The following is a 15,501-nucleotide window of genomic DNA, read 5'->3' on the forward strand; positions in this document are numbered from 1 at the left end:
GATAGGGAATGATGGGTAGCCCCAAGTTCACTTCTAAGAGCTTGTCCCATCTTTACATCTTTATTTATTTACATTCACATATGTATATGCACCACATGCATCCCTGGTGTCTATGGAGGTGGAGAGAGGACATCACATTGCCTGGTACTGGAATACAAACCATGAGCTACCATGTGAATGCTGGGAACTGGCCCTGGGTCCTCTGTACAAACAAGTACTGTTCACTGCTGAGCTGACCTGGACTAGCAGGGAGATCTTTCTTGGCAGGGTCCTAAGTGGGAGTTGGCCTTGAGATGAGAAGGTAAAGAAACTGAAAGCTTGGCATCAGGAAGTCTTGCACAAGCTGATGGCTCACGCAAGCAAGCTTTTAAAGAAGTATCGCACCAAGTCGGGCGGTGGTGGCACACGCCTTTAATCCCAGCACTTGGGAGGCATGGGCAGGCGGATCTCTGTGAGTTTGAGGCTAGTCTGGCTTACAGAGCTAGTTACAGGACAGCCAGAGCGACACAGAGAAATCCTGTCTCAAAAGTCCATCCAAGCAAGCAAGCAAGCAAGCAAACACCAAAATAGCAAAAAACCAAACCAAAACAGCACTCACTGTACCCTGTGTTTTTAGGGGAGAAATGGGACAGAGTCAGCAGAAATGATCGTACAATGGGATGCAGTCAGCAGGAAGCTAATCACGCAGTGTTGCACAATGGGAACCCAGGGCGTCTCAAGAGCACTAAGTCTGGATACACTTAGTCTTGAGTCTAATAACCATAGCTCCTTACGGTGGGAAGAATTCTGTTCTCATGATCTGAAGCCACAGTTCCCCCTGTGCCTTAGCCCCAGACCATTAAAGGCTCTGGCAAGCATGCTCCTGGTTTTATAGAAGGAGCCATGTTCCTTCTCCACACATCAGGACCTCAGGGAAAGCCTCGGATTAGCCCAGACCTCTACACTGAATCCATCTCTCCAGCCCCCATGGGCATGCATTTGTATGTCACCCATCAAAGGGGTCACAACGGAAAGAGGAGTTGGGGCCGAATCTTTACATTTGTGTTTCTGCCTCTAACTCATTACCTTTGCCCAAAGACTTCTCTTCCCTTTGGAATAAAAACAAAACAAACACAAACAAACAACAACAACTAGGGTGAGAGCAGTAGCTCATTGGTAGAAAGGGCATTTGCCTTGTATGCTTGAGGCCCTGGTTTCAATCCCTACCACTCCCTACCACAACCACCACCACTAAATATCCACATGCCTTTGTAAAACATTCCGACCTCCATTTACGTAAGGACCCTGTTTTGATGGGACAGTAACGGCAGAGGTGGAGGGTTATTCACAGCAAATCAACCATGAGGTGGGCATCTAAAACAATAAATGATGCAGAGCTCTGAAGAACCATTAAGCTCGCAGTCTCTGTAGATAGTCAGGGAAGCCTCATGAAGGTGACATTTATATAGTGGTCTGAGCAAGGTGAAGAGGGGGGCCTGGGGGGTTCTAGTTACAGAAGAGGCAAGAGCAGCAGCCTGGAGACCAGCTCTCAGGAAGTAGCTGGGCCTCTGGGTAACTGAATTCAGTGATGGAATTGAAGAGAGACGTGAGAGAGGAAAGGAGTCAGGGATGGGCTCTAGGAGAGATGAGGGGCCGGGGAGGGTTTAGAGCAGAGGAGCTGCCTGCTGGATCTTAGGCTTGTCGTCTGCTGGGGAAGGGCGAGCAGGGAGGCAGGTGAGAAAGCTGGTGCTGCTGAGATGCTTCTGGTGGAGATGAGGTCTAGCGTGGGCCTGGCAGGGCAGCAGTAGGGAGCCAAGACAGGGCAGCTGGGCTGGGGGTGTATGTTGAAGGCAGAGGGCACAGATGATCTGGGGAGTTAGATACAAGCTGCACAAGAGAGGGGTTAATGATGACTCCAGGATCTTTAGCTTGAGCATCTGGAAGAAGACATTGCCATTTACGGAAAGTGGGATGGACGGGAAGGAACTGGTTTGGGGGTAACAGTCAATTTTAGACATGCTTTAGCTGCCTGCGGGAAATCTAACAGGAAGCGCTACACAATAAAGTAAAAAGCCTTTTCTTTTTCTTTTTCTTTTTCTTTTTCTTTTTCTTTTTCTTTTTCTTCTCCTTTTTCTTTTTCTTTTTGGAAGAGTAAAGAGTAAATTAACTTTACTTTATATTCTCATTTTCTCTCTCTCTCTCTGTCTCTGACACTGTCTGTCTGTTTCTTTCTCTTTCTCTTCCTCTGTCCCTCTCTTGTCCTTAGCTTTGGTGTAGGGGAGTGAACTCAGGATTTCACATGTCCCTGGCAAGCACTCTACTTCACAATCATAACCCTAGCCCTCTTTTCACTCCTTCTTCTGAGACAGAGTCTGGTTAAACTACTCACTTGAAATGCCTCAGCCTCCTGAGTAGCTAGGCTTGCAGGCTGGAGCCACGGACCCCTTTAAAACCTACCTCTTCTGATGAAACACTTGTTTATGGTTTGAGTTGTGCTTCACCAGTACACGCCTGTTGTACAAGTGCGTATGAACAAGTGTAGTGAGAGTATCTTCTGTATTGTATGGACGCATCACCAGTCAGTTAAAAGGCGGATGGCCTATGGCTTAGGCAGGAAATGGGAGGGGGAGCATCTTGAAAGAGAAAGAATTCTGGGATAGAGCCAGGCGGGAGATTCGCCAGGAAGATGTGATGAGATGGACGCCTGGTACCTGCACATAGGTAACTGGCCATGCGGCAGAATGTAGGCTAGAATATTTTAAGTTATAGGATGGAATATTTTAAGTTATATCTAGTCAGAGAAGATGACTTAGCTCTATGGCCAAGGTATTTGTAAATATTATTTTTGAGTTTTGAGTCTTATTTCTGGGAGGAGAAGGCTGGGAGAAAAGAACCAGGGCCAAACATCAACAAACACGACTTTGTGTTATCTAACACTCTTCTTGCCCTTGCATGGCAGAGCCTTGTCAGCTGCGAGATGTCCCCCACAGTCCATCCACAGCCTCATGCTTTTGACCCTTCCTTGTAGGAGGAGACAGTCTTGAGCTATGACTCCAACATGCATAGTGGAAACTTCCAGAGCCTGGGCCGCTTCCGCAACCGTGTAGACCTGACAGGTGACATCTCCCGCAATGATGGTTCAATCAAACTTCAAACAGTGAAGGAGTCTGACCAAGGAACGTACACTTGCAGCATCTACCTGGGAAAGCTGGAGTCCAGGAAAACCATTGTGCTGCATGTGGTCCAGGACGACTTTCAAAGTAATTAATATTTGGGTAAAGAGAGCTAAGGGGTTACACATGACAACAGGGCTATAGCTGTAGGGGAGGTCCCAGGCATGCGCAGTGGAAGGAGGCCCCCAGGCATGCACAGTGGAAGGAGGCACTGCTTCTAGGGGCTGACCTTGGACTGGTACAACCTTGAGAAAGTGAGCTGCCATCAACCTGGCTCACCAGATGCCTGGACTCTCCTTGCTGTTTCTGCATGCTGTTAGGCCTGGAAAGGAGGCCTAACATACAATGAGCTAATGTATAATGAGGCCCAAGGCTTTGCCAAACCCCACTCATGGCCAGCGTAGTCCACTGCTGTAAGGACATGGGAGCTTGGAGTGAAGTAGAGTGGAGATCCCAAGTCAAGTTTGCTTGGCTTTGAGGGAGTTGCACATCCACGTGAAGGGAGACTAATCCTAAACAGTGAGAGACAGCAAGTGATGGAGAGAAAATAGGAATGTTCCAGAAGGAGAAGCAGAGGGGTTTCTGATGAAAGGGTTTACATTCTGGCAAACAGTGTGCACCAGGAGAAGGGAGACCTAATCATACTGACTGAGGCAGGTTGTGAGAGGCTAAAGTTAAATCTTAACTCTGTTAGCAGTCAGGATGTGGGCTACAGACTTTCCCTCACCCAGGCCTGAAGGAGCTGTCTGTGGTCGGCTCAGAGTGGGGGAGACGACTAGAAAGGGAGGGGCTTCAGGGCTTCAGGCCAGAGATACCTTCTTGCCAGAGCCAAATGGTCCTAGCTGAAGCGGGAAGCAGGACAGATGGGTTTCTTCAAGACATTTCTTCATTCCTATGTGTGTTTTGTTCTCTACAAGCCTGCCTTCCTTCCACTCCGCAGAGAAAGCACACCAAGATGGGGCGGGGGGTGCGGGGTAGGGTGGGGGGGTGCTCACCTCCTTCTGAGGCCACCCCACCCGTAGACACCTCTGTACCCCATTCTTGTCTCCACACACCCTCCTGGGGCTGATGAGTTCCTTCCTGCCCTGGGTGCTGCTAATCCCTGCGCTCTGACATCATCCACCCGTCTGGGGATCCTAAAAGCTTGGCTCTTTGACCTTGTACTTTCTCCCTTTCTTGTTCAGTCTTGCTCAACTCAGTTCTTTCTCCTGCCAGCGCCCCACATCAACTCTCACCCTACAGTTCTGTTTTCACTCAGATTATTGGGCCCACTCTAGTCTATATCACCAGTGGCGTGCAGACCATCGGTCCCCAGTCTTCCTCACCACAGTGATATTAGACACTGTGTTTAATCTACACTCTGTATTGGAAACGGTTAGATGGGCACAGATGTTTATAAGCAGCCGTATGGGTCTCCTGATATCTGAAGAGATTTGGTTCCAGGACTTTCTCCTCCATTGAAAATGCCAAAAATCTGTGGCTGCCTAAGCTCCTTATATAAAAATGCCATATTAAAAAATGGCAATTGTTTATAACAGATATAAAGCCTTCTGTATACTAAAGATCACCTCTAGATTGCTGCTAATTTCTTCATTCTTATGTGTGTTCTGTTCTCACAAGCCTGCCTTCTGCTCCACAGAGAAAGCACACCAAGGTGGGGCATGGGGGCTTACCTCCTTTTGAGGCCACTTCACCCGTAGACAGGGCTACACCCCATCCTTGTCTCCACACACCATCCTGGGGCAGATGACAGACAGTTCTTCCCCATGATTATCTTCAATCCACAGTTGGCTGAATCCAAAGATGAGGGCATAGAGATGAGGGAGAGAAAAGCTGGTTTGGGGGACGGTAGGGGTTGTATGCATGTAATATATTTCATCTTCACCAATTTCCATGGATCCTTCACATCCGCATGCCTCTCCCTCATCCTGTCTCCCCAGCATTGGTTAAGGCCACCATCATGGGTGTGATTATGTAACTGGATGCCAGGAAGTGGCCCTTGATCTGTTGCTTTCCCAATCTAACAGATGAGTGTGTTCTGTCATTTCTGTTGCTGATTTGGAGGCCGCCTTCCTTCCAGGCCTTCTCCAACCTTAGTCCTGGCTGTCTTCTCCTCTATTAGACAAGCCTTTAACCGGGTCCTGCTGTCACTCTTAGCCCCCGGGGCCATCCATCGAAGTCACCGTGGAGCACTGCATTGCACCACTTATAGATACAACTCTAACTGACTTCTCCGTGACCTGTAGCAAAAAGAGGACACACTCTTTGCAGAGGAGGTGAAGCTCCTTCCAGACTTGGACCCCATTGCTTTTCCAGCTCCTACCACATCCTCAGCTTCAGGCTCTGAAGGCAGCTGTGGAGCTGCTTCTGCTCCCTCAGAACAGGCCACCAAGTGCTAAGCATCATGCCCTCCCAGCCTTTCCTTCCGCCATATTATCAACAGCCCAACAAACTGAATGTTGCCTTTAAAATTCACGTTAACATCTAACACTTGCTGGCAAAGATCTCTTCCCATGCTCTGCACAGAAGCAAGCACCCCTTTCTCTGTGACCTTCTGTTTCTGATACAGACATCTGTAGTTATGCATGTAGAAGCTTGTGAATCTCTGGTTTTGTGTTTGTCTCCCTCCTTGAAGACAGGAACTGGACACCAGTTGTCTTTGTGGGCATCTTCTCTGCCTAGAGATCTCTGGTCCCAAAGAAATGCTGATATATGGCCTTAGAATAAACAGATGAGATGAGTGAAGGACACTGTGCTGGTAGCATAGTCTGAAGCCTCATATAGCATTCTCACTATAGAGCTGGGTATTATAGCGTATATTCTTTCTAAAATAATTATTTGCCCATAAAAATGTCAGTAGCCTTGAAAATGCCTGTTATTTCTAGTCATTTGTTAAGCCAAATTTTAACATAAAGTTGAGTGATGTAAAGGCTGCTCTAGCATAGGAAAAGGCAGCCATTTCTCCCGCCATCTTTAACCACACGTTAGGGCTAAGCAAAAGGGGTTGGACTTGTTCTTGGTCTAATGGGGATGGTGTCTCAGTGTCCTGATACGGGATGCAGCCTGGCTTTCTCCCTCTGTTTCCTGACCTGGATGCTGCTGTTTAGTTAGCATAAGGCTCCCTTCTAGAATACTAAGACCCTCTCAATGCTCTCTCCCTTTCCCTAGGGACAATTTCACCAACTCCTCCAACTGATAGGGGTCAGCAGGGGATCCTGAATGGAAACCAGCTGGTGATCATTGTGGGGATCGTCTGTGCCACTTTCCTGCTGCTTCCGGTTTTGATATTAATTGTGAAGAAAACCAAGTGGAATAAGAGGTACATGACCGTCCCCACTCCAGTTAGGAGGCTGAGTGTGTACACTGCCTCTAAAACTATAGTGGAAGAAAAGCCACATCACCCCAACTGAGCCTGGTCTTATCTAATCCAAAGTGGAAGAGAGGGCCAGCGCCCTGTGGTGTGACATTGCTTGTTATATTTGATGCCATTGTAGGTGGCTCTGTGCCCTTTGTACCACCCTTCAGAAAGGCTTGGACATTGCCATACCATGCTCATTCTCCTTGCTGTTATACAGTTTATCAGCTCCCTCACAAATGGAGGCTTAAGTGGAATGCAGTTCATATATAGACCTCATGCACAAGGTGTGGCAGTACTCAAAGACTGCATAGGAGAAGTTATTAATTGGGAGGGAGAATGAGACAGGAAATCCCTGTGTACCCCAGGCTGGCTTCAAACTTACCTCCTACTTCACTCTCTCATTTACTGGAATTGCAGGTGTGTGCTACCATGCCTGGCTTGAAATGTGATATTTAACTGAACGTCATCGCTTGCTCTCCCAAGTGATGTGCAGATGCCAGGGCACAGATTATAGAATTTTACTGATTACTGGCAGCTCTTCAGTTTATAGAATATTAATTAAATATGTTGACAGCTTAAGCTAATGTACCAGTTGAAATCCCAGCAGTGGGAAAGATCCCATCCTGTAAAGACCAAGGATTACTACCTTTTTTTTCCCTCCTGTGCTGGGGATTGAACCCTGTCTGTGTCTTGCACATTCTAGACAAGCTTTCTTCTACCGAGTCACAGAACTGCTGCCTGAGTGGCTTGTCCCAGGGGAGTGTGCATTCTAAAGAAAGCAACTGTGCCTGCTAAGGGACACTCCCAGAGCTATCTGATGTAGCTTTGAACTTGCTTGGCCCCTCTAAGGGTCATCTCTCTAGTCATGATGCATTTGAGCAAAAGACCAAGAGACTGTGTAGTTTCCACTCACAGTTTATGTCCATACCGTGGTTCTCGGCATTAAGGAAAGCCAGCCTTCTAAAGAAACACTGCTGTCATGAGATTCCCACATAAAGACGGCCACTGTAACTTAGCTACTAATAAAAATCTGTGGCTAGAGCAGCTTCCAGAGAGGCAATGACTGGGTGAGTGGGTATTCTATTTAAAATACCATTACATTACAAGCCAGCATATAATGGCATGGGACGGTTATAAATCAAGAAGGTTGTAAGGGGAAGTTCGCAGCATGATCTCAATTACAGGAAGGAAACAATACGATGTTCATGTCAGAAGCCTGTGGGCCGGACATGTTTTGTCTGAGAGTCACTTAGACTGTCATTGACAGAGGATCTGAAGGATAGTTCTGAGGAGTTATTAGGCAATAAAGATAAGATCCTGTCTGGTAAGGGAACCACTTGGAAACCTGTAGTATTTGATTCATTTAACAGTGAGAATATACAACTTTACAATCATGGTTTATTTTCACACTTATACTTAATGAAAAAAATATTCTTCCTTAGATCAAAACAGGAAAAAAAATCCAACCATAAATTTAATGACAAACACATGAGGGAACTGGCCAAGAGATTAAAGATGAAGGGCCTGATCAGGGAAGGTCAGAGCACACAGCCTGGTGGGGTGGGGGGAGGCGGAGCTTCAGGAGTAGCTAGGACTTCCAAAACCATTGTGCCCAGCCGTGCTAGTGTGAAAACAGAAAAGTGAAGTCACATTGCAGCCAAACCATCCCAAGAATGGTTCCCATTTCTCACCAGAAGAGCTGCTCTTGCGTATTTAGTTCCTCCCAAGAATCTCTCTGTAAAGAGATGCAAGGGTCCAGTGTGATGTAGGTGCCTTGCTGGATGCGAAAGTCCCATTTAGTGTATGTAGCGTTCCTTCTAGGTGCGCTTGAATCAGCATACCGTTCAAGGTTCAGAAGTTAACTCTGTGTGCCTCTTATGCCTTACAGTTCAGTAAGTTCTATGGCTTCTGTGAAGAGCCTGGAGAACAAAGAGAAGATTAAACCAGAGGTGAGAGAAGGGCCTGCCCTCTGAGGGGGACACGGATGCACACACACTTTAGCAGGAGACCCTGGGGAGGTGTAGGGTGGAGACTGCCACTCGGGAACTGTGTCTTACCCATTAGTCTCAGCTCTCAGCTCATAGGCCATGGCCTTGTGCACAACAGTGACTTGGGAAGCCTTTACCACTGCCTCTGAGGAATGGGCTGGGGCAGGGTAGCCTGGGTCAGATCAGCCGTGGGCGGCAGATCCTGGGTGTAGGTACAGGAAAGAGCCCTGACCTTGAGATGAGAAAGCTCCGCTACCTTCATGAGCTAGGGTTTACTGATTAAGAGCAGGTGTTCAGGAACCTTTAGAGGAGAGCAAGATGGACTTCCCCTTCACAGGGCTTTGAAGTGGAGTTATAAATAGGAGCTGAGAGATTATTTAATTTCCCTGAGCTCCAATAGCTTCCCCCTCCCTCCCCCCTCTTTTTCTCCTTCCCCTTCTTCACATTTTAACTTTTAGACACTTCTCTTTGGTCCGTTGGCTTCTTGAGTTTTGGGTTGCCTTTGTCCCAAAAGTAGGAGTCTTCTTTAACAAGGTTCAACCCTTAGAAGCCTGAGATTGGGTCTTTTCCCCCTAAGAGCAACAGGATGGGGAATCACAGTCCTTAGCCCTCACAGCTGTGAGGCTCAAGGAGGGCTGTTCTTGCCATATCAACTCTCTGAGAGACGATAACAGCCAGCTGATAATGAATATCAACTTGCCGTAACTAATCAGAAGGAAGTGACCAAGGCCTGCAAGCGATTCTGCAGGATAAGAGTGGGCTCCCTGCAGCCAAGCCAATGCTTAGAGATGCAGAGATGTTGTTGTTGTTGTTGTTTTTTAAGTTGGTGCCCTTTCCTGGTGAATTAGTTCAAGAAGTCTGGAGCCTGAATGATAATCGTTGATAATTCTGTAGCTCTTCTGGTTTTGGCTTTGTTGGTTTTTGTTTGTTTGTTTTTGTTTTGTTTTGTTTTGCTTTGTTTTGCTTTGGTAGCTGAGGCCTGATGAGCAGGAGTAGCGGCTCTCCTTCCTGGATGTCGCTTAGGAACTTTTGTATTCTCTCCACCCCAGAAGCATATCTACTCCTCCATAACTACATGGGAGACGACAGAGAGAAGACCAAGTGGAGAGTCAGAGGGCACCTATATGACCATGGTGAGAACTGTTCTGGGTCCTACCTGGGCCAGGTTTCTGGAATGGGAGGAGGTTTTGTGGCTCCAGGAGGGAGGCAAGAGTGGTGAGGCCTCCTGAAGAGGTTGTTTGTAGAGGGCAGGGTTTTTCCCCAAGTGGTAGGAAACAGGGAGAACAAACCCTGCTTAGGACTAAAGTTGCCAGTCAAGAGCACCAGCACCATAGGTAGGAGCCTTCCGCTGTGCCCAGCTCTGGCTAAACTAGAAGTAATAAAGTATGTTAGGTCATTGGACAAGACTGGCAGGAGACTGAAGGGGAAAAGTAGTGGGTAGGGATGTAGTTCAGGTTATAGAGTGCTTGTCTCCCAGGCATGAAGCCCTGGACTTGATTCCCAGCACTGTGTAAGTCAGTTGTGGTAGTACGTACCTATAATTCCAACTAAGGAAGTGGAGGCAGCGGGACACAGAGTGCAGGGCCATTCTTGGCTGCATACCTAGTTTAAGTCAACCTGGTCCGCATGAGACCCTATCTTAAAGGACGATGTGTGTGTGTGTGTGTGTGTGTGTGTGTGTGTGGCGGGGGCTAGGGAAACTGCTTGGTAAAGTGCTTGCTGTTCAATCATGAGGAGCTTGTTTTAAGTCTTCAGAACCCATAAAAAGCTTTCAGCACGTCTATCTGTAATCCCAGCGTTCTTATGGCAAGATGAGAGTTGGAAACACAGCCCAATATAGGTGACAACAAACAAGAAAGAGACCCTGTCTCAAACAAGGTGGAAGGACTGATACCCAAGGTGGTCTTCTGATCTCCGGATGCACACCACTATATGATGTGTCTGTGCTCATGCACACAAATGCACATGCACACATACATACATGCATACACCAATGCACATGCACACATATATACATGCATACACATACAAATGCATATGCACACATATATACATGCATACACACAAATGCACATGCATACATGCATACACACACAAATGCATATGCACACATACATGCATGCACACACACAAATGTATATGCACACATACATGCATGCACACACACAAATGCATATGCACAAATACATACATGCAGACACATAAATGCACATGTATACATACATGCACACACACACAAATGCACATGCACAGATACATACATGCACACACAGAGGCAGCTGTACACATACATACACACAAACACAGGTATTTTATAAGGTAAAATAGGATCCCTTTTGGCCATTGGCTTTATTTATTTTGAACTTTACTATTAGCTTCTCACAATCTAACTGCCATGCAGGCTGCCGGCTACATTTCAGTAGATAGGATGGAGTCTGAGTCTTCTTCAACTCAGGAGACTCAGAGAAGAAAAGCACCCAGAAAGGCTCCCTGCTGTGCAGTGTGTAGGGGGAGGGACAAAGGAAGTGGCTCACAGTGGCACCATGTTAATTTGTAGACTTATCAGTGATCCCCATCCTGTGATGGAGCCATGCTCTGTTCAGTTCAGGAAGGCTGGCCTCCTAAGCATGTGGAATGATGGGCTTGTGTTTGCTCCTGTCATACTGCACAGAAGACACATGATTCCCAGCTGATGACAGTGGAGAGAGTTCTGCCAAGGCATTGTGAGAAGAGAGGTCTGGCCCTGTTCCACTAAGTAAAACATTAGCCCTTCTGAAGTCACCGATGAATAGATTCATTTTCTTCAACATCCCTCTCCCATTATTGCCATGTGATACTCCAGCAACAGGCCAGATCTCATCCTGGCTGTTAGAGACCAGCTAGCATGGCTATTGGTAGGAGTGTCACCTACAAACACAGTCTGTAGGAGTGGAGATATATCAGAGCCCACAGCTACTCACATGCTGTGCAAGGAAAACAGTACCTCTGTCCCTTGATGTCCTTGCCCCTTGATGCCTCAGGTCTGCTAAAGTAGGAGTGAAGTGAGGCCTAGGCTACAAACACAGAGGCCTTCAGGGCTGGCCAAGTCACTTAGAAACACTATGTGCTGAGCTGGAGAACTGGCTCAGCAGGTAAGAGTCCATGCAGACGACCCAAGTTTGGATCTCAAAGGTCACGTTAAGCAGTTCGTAAGTGTCTGTAACTCCAGTTCCATGGGGACCTGACACCTTTGGACTCTGTGGGCAACTTCACTCCTCCCCTACATATACATAATTAAAAAAAAGTAAATCTTTTAAAGAAAGAAACACATGCCAGGTGTGGTGACGCACAACTTTAATCCCAATTAATAGTCAGGAGGATCTTTGGGTTCCAGGCCACAAAATAAATAAACCCACGGACTGGCAGATGGCTAAGCAATTAGGAGTTCTTGCTCTGCAATCATTAGGACCAGAGTTCAGATCCTAGCAACTCATAACAAGGTGGGAGTCCAGCAAATGCCTTTGTCTCCAGCTCCAAGGGCTCATCTCATATCTTTTACTGGTCCCTGTATATAGGTATGTGTTCTCTCTCTCTCTCTCTCTCTCTCTCTCTCTCTCTCTCTCTCTCTCTCTCTCTCTCTCTCTCTCTCTCTCTCTCTCTCTCTCTCTCTCTCTCTCTCTCCCTGTGGCCAAACTCTGGGTTACAGGCTCTTGTTAGAAACTGTAACAGCAGAGGTGTTCTCTGGTATACAATGCTGATACGGAGCCTGTCATTTTGTTACTGTTGACCTGATTAAATTGCTTCAATGTAGTCTGTTTCTTTGTTTCCAGAATCTGTGGATTCAGCCAATCACATATTGAAAGTATCTGGGAAGTATCTATAAATAGCAGACTTTTCTTTTTAGATATCACAGGACAACACCGAATTACATGGCCTTTAGAGCTAGATGGTTGGATCCAGATCCTGCCTCTAACTTAGCAGGCGATGGTTAGAGGCAGGTAACTTAGTCTCTGTGAGCTTGTTTTCCATCTTAGAGCTCAAGATCATTCTCTGCTATATAGTAAGTTTGGGCCACATGGGACCGTGTTTTATGGGGGTGAGGAACAAATGAGGCAACATATGTAGAATTTAGTATTTTACCCAACATATAAGGAAAATCACAGTGAAAGGCTGCTACTATTATTTTTTAACTTTTTTTTTCCAGTGATGGGGCTTGAACCCAGGGCTTTCCACATGCTAGACTCCACTGCTAAGCCTCATCCCCAGTCCCTAACTGTGTACAAATGTGTTTGTTTTTTATTCTTCTCTTCCTCCACAGAATCCAGTTTGGCCTTCTTCTCCCAAAGCATCCAGTTTGGTCCGCTCTTCAGTCAGATCCAAGTAATATGGTTAAAAAAAAAAAAAAGTCACCTTGGGGAATTTCCAAAACCGAGCAAACTTTCTGAGAAGGAAGAGAGACTCTTTTTGATGGTCCCTGGGACTACTGTGCCAGCTATTTTAGACTTGTGCATTCCATCTGGTCTTGGCCTCCATCAAAAGGCTGAAGATGGAGGGTTTGGAGTCTGGCAGGAAGGCTGAACTGCTCCAGATAACCAGGCACTGATGAGGGGAGGGAGACCTCAGACTTCTCCCAGAAGTGGTGTGCGGGCTGGTGAGGATGGGGAACTGCCTGATCTGCCTTGGGCTTTCAAGCTCTCCATTGGACCGGATCTGTAATGCAAACAGTGGTTTGCTTGTTTGTTTGTTGTTTGTTTTTGTGGATGAGCTACTAAGAGACGCACAGAGATATAAACCAAAATGAAAAAAAATTATTTTGATGAATTATCCCCAAATAGGTGTGATTTGTGGGAATCATCTTTTTTTATGTCCTGGATGAAAGACAAGTGGGGAAATTTGAAGCATGGAACTCCTGAGAGAGTGTCCTTTGAGGAGAGCCACAATGGACTCAGCATCTGGGGACTGGTTTGGATCTGGGGGGGAGACTTAGGGGTAACCCACTGGAAGCAGGATATGAGAACAGCTGTGGGATCTCCTCGGGCTGGGAATCTGCATTGACGGCTGAAGCTAGGCCTGTGGAGTTTGGGCATCCATTTTTTCCAAATGCATTGAACAGGCTTGCCAAAGCAAACAGCCAACGATTGAATTCTTGGTCTGAAATATGAGATTCCTATACTTTTCATTGTTATCGTGAGACTTAAACGGGTTGATCTTATTTAAAAAAAAATTTTTTTTTTTTTAAAAATGGGAGTGGTGCTGGAGAGATAGCCCATCGGTTAAGAGAACTGACTGCTCTTGCAGAAGACTGGGATTTGATGCCCAGCATCCACATGGTGAATCATAACTGTAACGCCAATTCCAAGGGAGCTGACACCTTCTTCTGGCCTCTGTGGTCCCTGCATGTGCAAGGTACATAGACATACATACATATATATAAAAGTTTTTTAAAATGGTCAATAAAAACTAAATAAAAGAGTTGATCTTAAAATTTTTGGTTTTTAATTATTTAATTTAATTTAATTAATTAATTTATTTATTTTGGTTTTTCGAGACAGGGTTTCTCTGTATAGCCCTGGCTGTCTTGGAACTCACTTTGTAGACCAGGCTGGCCTCGAACTCAGAAATCCGCCTGCCTCTGCCTCCCAAGTGCTGGGATTAAAGGCATGCGCTACCACCGCCCGGCCAAAATTTTTGGTTTTTTAAATCTTGACTTATGGCTCCTAGGGATCAGCTGGGACTCATTATGGTCACCTTTCCTCAACTGTCACAGACCTTACCTCATCTCTGTATCTTTCTCCTCATTGCCCATTCAGGGGCAATAAAAGTCTTCTCTAAGTCCTTCCCTCCCTTTTAACTACTGGGGACTTGATTTGGGGTCTTGTTTATACCAACGCAAGCACTCTATTATTGAGCTACACTGGCCTAGTCCCTGGGCCACTGATTTCTTTGCTTGTCTGAGACAGAGTGTTGCCCATAACTCAGTGGTAAGATCTGTGGCTGATGTCACCACACACTTGGGTAAACACAGAGAAGTCAGCCTGGAGCCAACTGGAAATCTTCCTTGTTGGCTAGCTTCCATGGTGCCAGAGGGTGCTATGAAGACCACTGAGGGGGAGGCATAAATGGTCTTACCTAGTGCTGGACCATGCACTGATACACACGGCGGAACCTCCTGGACTATTGTTACATGACCTTTATGGGGAAAGTCAACCACTCTCTGATGCGATTTGAGACCTGCTCCACAGGAGGGAGTTCATGCCTGATACTGGAAACCTGGCCAAAAGTCTATAGCTGGGGAGGTCCTAGGTTCTGGAGTTGGGGGTGACTACTATTTTTTTGGTAAATGTTTGTATTGTGAAACTGCTTTCTAAATATTTATGTCTATACTAATAGACGAGGGATGCTGTCAGCTATGGTCAGAGAGGCTTCTTTTTGCAGTGTGCAACAGTTAATGCAGAGATCCTTAAGTGGTCAAAATACTGGAAATAAGTGATTTTTTTGAGTGTTAAGCCCTAGATAGGATGTCTGTATCCAGGCCATCAAGGCTCATGGGACATTGCTGGAGGGGGCAGGAAGAGCTGAAGGGAGCAGAGCAGTGTTGTAAACTGTCCTCTGGACTTGACAGCAGCTGTGGGTACCTGCAGGAGATCGGGTTAATGGACATTCCAGCAGCACTGGGTGATGAGTCCAGGAGGTCCCACTCCTAGCTGAGGAGCTATTGAGAGACTGTGGTGATTGATGGGCCACTCATTCCTCCAGGGGATGACTGGACACCAAGTGTGAACAGCACTAGTTGGGCTCAGTGAGTTATTTAAAAAAAAAAAAAAGATTCAGGCTGAGAGACAGTTCAGTGGTTAAGAACACTTGCTGTTCTTACAGAGGACCTGGATTCAATTCACATTACACACATGGCAGCTCCCACCCATATGTAATTCTAGCACTAGGAGATTCGTTTGGCCTCTGTGAGCACCAGGCATGCATTGACACACCTACACACACACACACACACACACACACACACACACAC

The 15,501-nt window shown here is 46.5% G+C and overlaps 1 protein-coding gene across 1 annotated transcript in view; it reads left to right on the forward strand.

Annotated features, from left to right (window-relative positions):
• Jaml (junction adhesion molecule like) overlaps nucleotides 1-12,935 on the forward strand; it is a 28,936-nt gene extending 16,001 nt beyond the window's left edge. Inside the window, exons 7-11 of the mRNA XM_085828260.1 lie at nucleotides 3,008-3,239; nucleotides 6,321-6,471; nucleotides 8,399-8,459; nucleotides 9,548-9,631; nucleotides 12,796-12,935. Of these exons, the coding sequence (XP_085684386.1) occupies nucleotides 3,008-3,239; nucleotides 6,321-6,471; nucleotides 8,399-8,459; nucleotides 9,548-9,631; nucleotides 12,796-12,861 (594 nt within the window). The 3' untranslated portion in view covers nucleotides 12,862-12,935. The remainder of the gene's footprint in view (nucleotides 1-3,007; nucleotides 3,240-6,320; nucleotides 6,472-8,398; nucleotides 8,460-9,547; nucleotides 9,632-12,795) is intronic.
• Nucleotides 12,936-15,501: the final 2,566 nt, after the last annotated feature.

Source organism: Mus caroli, unplaced genomic scaffold, assembly GCF_978045245.1.
Source record: "Mus caroli unplaced genomic scaffold, Mus_caroli_1 scaffold_11, whole genome shotgun sequence".
In the NCBI taxonomy this organism is placed as follows: Eukaryota; Metazoa; Chordata; class Mammalia; order Rodentia; family Muridae; genus Mus; species Mus caroli.